Source organism: Cryptomeria japonica, chromosome 3 (genome assembly GCF_030272615.1).
Source record: "Cryptomeria japonica chromosome 3, Sugi_1.0, whole genome shotgun sequence".
Classification (NCBI taxonomy): domain Eukaryota; kingdom Viridiplantae; phylum Streptophyta; class Pinopsida; order Cupressales; family Cupressaceae; genus Cryptomeria; species Cryptomeria japonica.
Window position 1 is genome coordinate 983,914,990 of NC_081407.1, and position 10,292 is coordinate 983,925,281.

A 10,292-nucleotide genomic window follows, 5' to 3' on the forward strand; every position below is an offset into this window, starting at 1 on the left:
CTTGCATTTGATAAAATAAACTGCACACTTGAACCATTAATTTTACTTAAAGTAATTAGATTTTACGCCTAACTAAAGATATTTAATACATCATTGCTCCCCTTCACTCATCCATAAAGGAATCAAAATAGGAACCTTCCATAGCCAAAATTTTTTAGATGAAAACAATCCCCAAGATACAGAGCCCACCATTATGTTCTTCATATGTTGTAAACCAATCGCAATTTGAGTTCATACAGAAAGAGGTACCAAAGTTTGTCAACCACACACCTTTTGATGCATGCTTACCAAGGCTATGAAAGAGGTGTCACCATAATCTTGGGAGAACTTCTTAGAATCATTATTAAAATCTCTCTTTTTCTTATTTTCCTCCTTATTGCAATCTCTTCTAAGATGGCTAGATTTGTAGTTCAAAAATTTAGTTTTGGAATTACCAACAATTTTGATCTCCCTTAGGATTTAGCTCTAGACTTGTCTTGCTCCTTGTCCTTCTGCTTGCACATTTATTTTTTGTCCTTCTATTAATATATATGGCCTCCTTAATAGTTTCAAAAGTATTCCTTCATGTCTCTTTATAAATTAATGTTGCCACCACCTCATCCTTTTTTAACTCGATTGTAGTGTCATCAATAGCTAGAATAATGATCACATGAATCTAGAAAATAATAAAGTAGAACCATGCAACAATCCTCCTCCTCTATTTTTATTCCCATAGATTTTATGTGGGTAACTATCATATTGAGGGAATCGATGTGATTAACTACGTAGCCACTATCCTCCATAATGAGGCTATACAAATTCTTTCTCAACTAGGCTTTATTCACCAAGGATTTAGCCAAATAAATCTCTCCCAACTTCTTCCAAATTTTTATTGCAATGGTCACTTCATGAAAATTTACAAAAAATGAATCTAGTAAACAACATCTAAAAAGACCCTTCACCTTTCTATCCATCAAATCACCTTGTTCTTGTTTCATTATAGTAAGCTTAGTACTAGATATAGCAAACCATAGGTCTTTGTTTATGAGCATATCCTCCATTTTGAGCTTGCAAAAATTGAAATTTGTTGTCCAATAGCTTCTCCATATATATTATTCAAGTGTGTGTCATCCCTTCTTGTAATAAAACAAAAAATACTTTTATGCAAGCTCCCATTTAATAAAATATTAGTACAAAATATTTTCTACCCAACACTTAAAGTTTAAGATTATCAAACTCTAATTGCATAAAGGATTTCTACACTAATATTAGAGGAGAGTATTTTAGAAAACTAATGGTCTTTAAAATTATAAGAAAGAGAAACAATAGAAAAAAATTAAAGCAATAAATTAGAACATGAGACTATGTGGGGAAAACCCTTTTAAAAGAAAAACTCCACACTCATAAAACACAACCACTTGTATTAGTCAACGACCACCACTATTATAATACAATAAGAATGCTAAGCCTCTTGTAGAAGTATCACTAGTATACAATTATGGAGTGCTTATGATTGCATAATAGTACTTGTAAATAGACTCACAAAACTTATACACTTCTCCATCCCAAGCACTAAATTATAGAAGGTGAAAAAATAGAAACCATCACATGGTTTTTGAAAACTATTAGAAAAGAAAAAAGGGTTATGGATCCCAAACAATCAATGCAAACATTCCAACACCCTCCTTTGTGTTGGTCTTGGTCTTGCATTCTATTTTTTACATGTTTTTTTATTAAAATAAGTAGCAAAACAAGGGTGTTGTCCCTTCAAGCAAACAACCTGTAGACAATAAAAAAAGAAAGGCAACAAAACAAGGGTGTTGAAACTAACAAACTCAGGCTGGACAAGCCTACAACAATAAGTCAGAAGACCACTGTTAGAGGCCTGTTGAACCAGTAGTAGTCCAAAGGTCCTGACTCAAGAGTGGGGAGAAACACCCAAAACCTAACACGAAGTTTTTTATTTATTTTTGGGAGGGGGGGGAGGGGGGAGAAGACTTACCTTTCCAGTTGCGATAAACAACAATCCATGCAATACTATTATTGGGACCATCATAAGAAGGATCAAGCGGGGAGGTCCCCACATATTGTCATATGTCATAAACAAGGATATTTCATCACCCAAACTTGGGCACACCAATTTATCTTTATTATCCCATTCAATGATGCTCCATGACAAGTGTCCAATTCTATCATATAATTATGCTCAATATTCCAATATAACCTCCCTATTACATGCTCTTACATTTCATAAGAATCTATCATAAGTAACTCCCATTATACTAAGGGTATTATAGCAATGTGATGAATATCCTAAAGAGGCAAGTTCAAATTGGGAGTTATGTTGTTGCTCAAAGAGAGGGTAATTAAGGAAGTTAATTAGAACCAATAGTTCCCATGTTTTTAGGAAATCAAGAAGGAAACCAACTCTCTAAAGCATGTGCAAGCTTCTACTCATTAGTGAATTTTAGAAATTAGGGTACTAAGTCTCTATCAACATCATGCATACAAATTTGAGGACAAAAAATATCCTCTATTAATAGAGTTCTATTATAATCTAATAAAATGTCTTCCAATACTAGGGGTATCATCATCATGTCAAATTAGGCCCTATAAGCATTAACAGTTTGTGATAGGTCTAAGTGAGTGTATTACATTGTCTACACAATTAAATGCTTAAGTGTAATAGCACAAAATGGATCCTAAGCTAGGTACACACACATTAATAGGGATATCTTAGATCAAATTTCATTTGAGAAGACTAGTCTAAATTGGATCCTTTGTACCTTGGGAGCTTGGGTAATTTATGATTATGACCAACCAAGGAAAATGAGACATATAAATAGAACTTACTATTAATCTTGAGTGTTTCCAAATTAGATTGTGTATGAGTTTTTTTATCAACGTTTCGGATCACACTCTGTGATCCATCATCATGATGACAAATAGAGAGCATGCAAAAGTGACTATATTCTAGGTCTAAAAAGGGCTATACATACCAAGTTGTTTTCCATTATAAGGCACTGGAAAAATGTCTTTGTCTTAGGTTAGGATCATTTTGTTTCACTTTTAGTATATAGTTTGTTTCATGTTATTATGGTTATTCCAAACTAATTATGACAAATGGGATCTCTATCAATAATTCATTTTATTTGTTTCATGTTTTTATGGTCATTCTGAACTAATTATGGCATTTTGGATCTCTATCAGTAATTCATTTTAAGTGTGATATATCAAAAATTGAGAGCTTAATAGCACATCTTTAGCATTGCAATATGCAAGATTTGTATGTTCAATCTACACATGATATATGGTGATTGTGTATTCTTGTCTAAATAATTGGTCCATCCCTAGAAGATTGCACCATGTTAAGCTTGTGATTGTGTGATAATTGGTTGAGAGAAGATTATTTTATGAGTGCTTCATCTGCTTAATTAGCTACAAGCTCCAAAATAAGTAGACTTGTTCAAAAGTTCTTCCACCCCCTTATCTTTTGCATTTTCTTAAAAGATTGGTAGAATTAGGTCTTGTTTAGAGGTTTCATGTTTTAGTTATTTTTGTAATTGTTTGGGGCTTATTTCTAAGCTTACAAGGTGTAAAATATTTTAACAAGTATCTCTCATTGAAATTTTGAATGGGAATAATCAAATAGTATGTGATTCTACACACAATTAAATCAAATGAATATTAGTAAATAACCTAAGATGACACTTATTCATTTTGTGAATATCATATATGTATCATGTTATTTGATTGGTGAGAACCTTGTGTTGCATTTTCATTAGTTTCAGTGAAGGCCCTTCAATGAGAAAATTAATATCGACCTTTGGATTACCCAACCATACCAAGACTTTGGGTTATTTAAACCTTGGGGGAAGAATATCCCTTTCAAGAATTATTTGTTTCACTCATTTTTGGTGTGTCAAAATACTCAAGAATAGAACACAATCATCCTATATCATGTACTCATGTCCATTGGGCACATTGATGTTGTGTTTAAACAATAATGTTAGTCATACTTATCCAAAATTAGTTTTCTCTATTGTTGTGAACATGTTTCTAATGTTACAAGACATAAAAAATACAAGGGGAAAGAAAATGTTGTGCCTAAAGCATGATTAGAACCTCACCTTTCTAAGCCTCTAGTTTGTATGTTTCAACATGAGAGTAGTTAGAGAGTGATCCTATGAGTGTTGCTACATGGAGTTGCAATACTTGAGGTGATATTTGAAATGATTCCCTAGATTGCTAGAAGAGAAAAGTGTGCAATGTGCAAGATGAAGAAGACGATGGATGAAGTAGATACAAATCCTTTCTATTCAAGAATAAAAAAATCCTTTAAATAAGAATTTCTAAGTCGAATTGACCATTAGGAACACATTAGGACTAGAGTTTGGTAAATGAAGCAATCATTCAAGCAAGAAAAATAATAATGTGTGAGGCACAAGCATGAATACTCTTTTCCAAGGGACAAGAGTGTGCCATGGAAAAGGGTAGTAAGGAACAATGGCAAACAAGGCATAGGGAATAAAAAGGATCCTTTTAAGGTGATAAGGTGATATATTCAAGGAATCAAATCTTAGAACATAATCAAAATTTACAAAGTGAAATCCTAACAATAGGACCTCACACTTAATTCTTGTCTAAATGTAATCTCCAAAACATAGACCATTGGAAACTTGCAACTTTGGTCACATGCCCACTACAAAATTTTATATTCATGTTCAAATTAAAAATGAATCATTATATTTCAATTATTTTTATGATTTTTAAAAAAATGAACCAAAAAATATTTTGAAGAAAATATTATTCAAAATATTTTTTGTCATGTTCATTAAGTTAGTGTAATTGAACCTTCTTTTTCTTCTTTCCCAACCTTTTGATTTTGAATAATGTTTTTTAGTGATTATATTTGAAAGAAAATATCTTCAAATCTTCTTCAAGAAAAAGATCTTACTTGAGTTGAGCTACCTTCTAGATCTAGAATAAAGGACATTAAATAAACTAGGAAAAGAAATCAATATGGGTTTATTGGTCTAACATTTAAGCATTCCCTTGTAGTAACTTTAGTTATACCTTCTTGATTTGGAAGAAAGTTGGTCTTATATAAATTACTTTTAATTTGAAATAAAGGTTTGTAAAAGAAATTTAGAAAAAACATGTTGAATTTATAGGTACAATGAATTAACTCATTAAATAAAATAAAAAAAAACTTAAATCTCTCACAAAGTGTTCAAGACAAGTCATATGTGTGAAAAGCTTACAAGAGTGAATTTCTTTTGGAACTTACTAGATGATTTTAATGACATCCACAAGACCTAATATTTTATGCTTCTTCAAATGTTAAATAACAATTTCTTAATATTCTTTATCATCTCTTCAAATACTTCCAAAGTTGTTTATTTGGTAAGGTTGTGTATCTATTGATTTGGATCAACATTTCCCTTTATTATCCCAATAAGGAGTCCACTCTTAAGGTCTTTGTATATGTTGCTCAAATGTCATTATAAGCTATAAATTATATGATAAAATGTTTCTTTATTTCTATTGTTCTAATGTTGCAAGAAACACATATCTTCAATGCAATTCCTTTTTAACATCACTCATTTACCTAGCCTACCTATGTTCTTGTGGACACTAGTCTATGAGAAGTTTCTTCCTCCATTGAAATTTGGCCCCTAGGTGTATGTTTTGAACTACAATAAATCACGTGTCATAATGATATATTTTTTTTCCATGTGCCTATTTTGAAATTTTCATTTACATAATTTTTCTTTCTTTCTTAAGGTGTGGATATTCCCATTTACTTCATTTAGATAATTTTTTTCTTTCTTAAGTTGTGGATATTATTTCAAGTAATATTCACATTTACTTCATTTGCATAGTTTCTTTATTTCTCAAGGTGTGGATATTATTTCAAGCTAATATTCACATTCACTTATTGATTTGTTAGTTTGTTCATGTGTCATTTTCTTTTAATCTTTCCTTCCATTACCACCTTAGGTCACTCTTTCATATCCATGCATTTTTCTTCTTTCAAGAAGCCTTGTAACGAAATTATATTTTGACAATCTTAAAGGGAAAATCCATTTTTATGTTAGGAGTGATTTGCATGAAAATAACACTGTTTTTTTTAAGTTGAGTGTGATTATGCACTTCTCTATCATTTCTATTTCCCTCTTTTTCAAACTAATGGTACCTTTTGAGGGACAACCCAAAAAAATCAATCCCATAAAGTTAATACATTTATCCTAATGTGTGTATAAAGCTCTCAATCCTCCTTATGCCCTCTTCATTTATGTGTATCAAACCTTCTACTAAGGAAGTCTAAATCAAGATAATTGCACTATAATACAACTTAAAGAAAAATAAAAACCATATAAATTGAAAGTTGAATAATTTGTTATTAGCATGGAGAAGAATTTAAATTGGAAGTTGAGTAATTTGTTATTAGCATGGAGAAGACTAGTATATCTGTTTTGTTGATGTTTCCTCACATCCTTGCTTCTTTACAAAAGAGTGGTGTACCTTGTAAGCAATCTCTTAAGCTTTGGATAATATTTGCAGTTAAACTAAAATCCCTTGTCTCATCATAAAGTTGATCAAATTGTACCCTCCACTCTCATGCTTGTCTATCTAGTCTTCTAACTTGTTAGAATATAACACAAACAATTTATATGAAAGATAAAAAAGAAAAATTTCTTAGTGCGTATATTGTTCTCAAATAACTCCATAAACTTAAAGTGTATCTTAATTCTAGCCTTGGATTGTTCTTAGACCCTATGTAATATTTGCCCTATTTTATCCAAAATGATCTTGGACCATAGTTACTCCATTCCACTCTCTATCAAGGTCTTCAATAATATCAAACAACCATCATCCAATTTTATGAAGATGGAACTCTCTCTAGTGAACTCTAATAACTCTTTCATACTGGTGTACACATCACCAATTCCCTCTTAAGGGAAAGTGCATTTGTAACGATATCCTAAAAGAGCGAATAATATTAGTAGGTTGAAAGAGGGTTCTACAGCATGTATAGACGGCAGAAGATTTACTTCAAGTATGGTCAAGGTTAAAATGACTTAAAATGACTAAGAGATTTAGGCTCCATCAAGGGCTTCATCATGCTTGTCAGCTCTTTTATTTTTTAGTATGGTTTTGCTATATTGAGAGAGAGAATTTGTAGTATTATATCAAACGCTAAGTCTTCTGAATCGCTTTGGAACATCAATAAAATTTGTTAAACATTTTATTGCTTTTGTAATTTTGGTTTATCTTGTGAAATTTTTTTTCATGATATTATTGCCATTAGTTTAAGCTGACGAGTGAGCATGGAACAGAGGATTTTGTCTACTCCAAAAGGATAATGCAGAGTGCAATAAACCCAAGAAGCTCATGGTGTGGTGGAGGTCAGAGCGGTAGGCTAGGCATTGAGTTTGGCCATGCTCAAGTTGAAGGAGTGACATCCCATCCCATAGAAGATTATCATGTGGCAAAAGTTAAGCAGTTTGGACATGGGGATAGAATTGGATTGTTTGCTATTTTTGATGGTCATGGAGGCTCTGAAGTGGCGAAATATCTTAAAGAAAATCTATTTGATGTAGTACTGGAACATCCCAAATTCAGCACAGATACACAACTAGCAATCAGGGAATCATTCATGGCTATTGACCAAAGGTTGTGTGTTTTAAGTACTTATTTAAATGTTTTCTCTTCTTGTTTCTTATGAATTGTATCATTTACTAGTCGGATCCATGCTTAAATTTTTGCAGGATACTAGACATGGGCGAAACAAGCAGAGCATGGAGGGCAGGTTCTACTGCTACCACGGCATTCCTCATGGACAAGGGGAGGCTTATTGTTGCAAATGTAGGAGATTCAAGGGCTATTCTTTCACGTGGGAAGGTTGCAATAGACTTGTCAGTGGATCACGAACCACAAAAGCCTCAAGAACGTGAGATGGTAGGAGTTTGTTGGAAATGCATAGATTTTGCGACAGCTACTTAAAAATCAGTTATGATTAAATTTATTAGATTTCCACAGTTCATGATTGATTGATTGTATGAAGATTTATAGGTTCAACTATTTATGAATTTTTTGCATCAACATTTCGGATCACACTCTATGATCCATCCGAATGTAAGAGAGCAACTGCATGAATAAAAATTCATACACAGTTGAACCCAGAAATCTTCATACAATCGATCAATCAGTTAATCAGTTAAGACGCTTTCTTTTTTCAATATGTTTCACAGCCCCGATGTTCATGATGTGTTATCTACATGCAGATTGAATCCAAAGGAGGAGAAGTGAGTAGAATCATCAGTGGTGATGTTTACAGAGTTGACATGACACTTGCAATGTCAAGAGCATTTGGAGATTACACCCTCAAGGCACATATAACAGTTGAACCAGACATTTGGGATGACGAACTCACAGCTGATGATGAATTTTTCATCATTGCTAGCGATGGCTTATGGCATGTCATGAGTAGCCAGGAAGCAGTGGATCTAGCCAGAGAAGCTCCTGGAGCAAAAGAAGCTGCCAAAGCACTCATACAAGCTGCAGTGAGGAGACACAGTCGTGATGATATTTCTGTCCTTGTAGTTGGTCTTGGGGTTAATGAATAACACTGTGTTAGGTATTACGTTCCTTTTACAATGCACATAATATATTGCCCATTGCATAAGAAAGGCTAAGAGCTAAGAGAGGTCGTGTTTTTACTTTCTGTTAGTCCTAAACTCTGTGCCAAGGTTTGTTGGGTAAAGTATACTTCAAGTTTTCACCATTTTCCTCAAAGCAAATAGATATGAGTAGTGGTAGCAACCATCTAGGATTTCATATTTTGTATTTAAACTATATTGCAAATGTAAATACAAACCAAATAATCATGTTAATGTTTTAGGATCCTTATCAGTGACAATAGATCCAATCTTATTTAATAGTGACAATAGCTGCAAACATAAACAATTGAATCTGGTGTTGTTTAATAGTAAGAATAGCTGGAGCATAAATCAATTGAATCCGGTCTTATTTTAATATAAACCGTGCTAGATAGCTATAACTTCAAATATTTGTTGAGACCCAGAGTTTCTAATCTGTAAAGTTGTGCATAGCAAACTGGATCTAATCTTATTTAATAGTAGCAGCAGCTGCAAGCATAAAACAATTGATTCTAGTCTTATTTTAGTTCAAACTATTATTTGGATTCTAATCTTATTTTATTTATTCGTTCAGTCCCAGTGTTTCGAATCTGTAAAGTTGTACGTCGCAGACGAGAGATCTTTCTCTAAGAGAATTTTAAAATTTTCCCTAAATGCCATCACAGATAAATCTCCAGTAGTTAAAAAATAGTTCTTCTAGTGGTTACTTTATATTCTTTATGCCTCCTTAGTGTTTCAAATTTCCCCCCTTTTGTGATTCTAGAAGAAAAATATCTAAATTTGTTTCACTCTTAAGGGTCACATATGTTGATTACTTTTCTATCTCGGTACCTTGTATGAGATTTGGGACATCACGTCTCGTTTTCATCTGGTAGTGAAGCCCAGCTCAACGGGGCTAGTGAGGCGCGTCTTCTGGCCCTGCTCAAAGTTTTCAGGGAACATTTAGCTCATGTTTTTTCCTCTCTTTCTGGCGCATTCCTTTTTGGGCTGGGCTTAACCAGCACACTCTAAGCCCACATCTGTCTGAGTTTTCGAGCTGTTGTTTAAACCCACGGAGAAGATGATTCAAAGAGCCAACACCTAAAGGTAACAAAATCTGAAAATGTTAAGAATGAGTTGTTAATATTTATAACATTTCAGCATTATTATTTCTTTCCAGAGACATTCATTTTCCATTCAGGTATTTCCTCAGTTTGAGTTTTAGCTAATGATGGTGAAAAAATTCCATGGCAGAAATGCAAGGTGAGAACATTAATCATTTGGTGACGGCAATGTGCAGAGCGTAACTGCATTATGTTTCACAGTAATTTCAAGGGTAGAAACTTCAAAGTTGTAATTTAATAGTTACATACATTTTCATTTTAAAAATATAATTATATCTATTACTTAAAACAATTAAATTAATTTTATAAATTATAATTTTAAATAATTTTTTTTAAAAATAATAAATAATAAAATGAAAATATGGTAAGGTCTAAAGATTAAATCAATTTTATAAATAAATTGTCTATAAATTTTGAGTCTTTTTATTTTTAGGATTGTGTTTTAGCTATAGATTTGCATCATATAAGTAAATTAGCATGGTCCAAAAAATTTAAGGCTTCACCCTTAAGCATAATACAAATACAACGAATGATATCTATATCA

The 10,292-nt window shown here is 32.5% G+C and overlaps 1 protein-coding gene across 1 annotated transcript in view; it reads left to right on the forward strand.

Moving 5' to 3' along the window:
* The window catches only part of LOC131076191 (probable protein phosphatase 2C 20), a 30,633-nt gene extending 21,711 nt beyond the window's left edge, over positions 1-8,922 (forward strand). Inside the window, exons 2-4 of the mRNA XM_058013241.2 lie at positions 7,323-7,659; positions 7,755-7,944; positions 8,271-8,922. Of these exons, the coding sequence (XP_057869224.1) occupies positions 7,349-7,659; positions 7,755-7,944; positions 8,271-8,612 (843 nt within the window). The 5' untranslated portion in view covers positions 7,323-7,348 and the 3' untranslated portion in view covers positions 8,613-8,922. The remainder of the gene's footprint in view (positions 1-7,322; positions 7,660-7,754; positions 7,945-8,270) is intronic.
* The last annotated feature ends 1,370 nt before the right edge of the window (positions 8,923-10,292 follow it).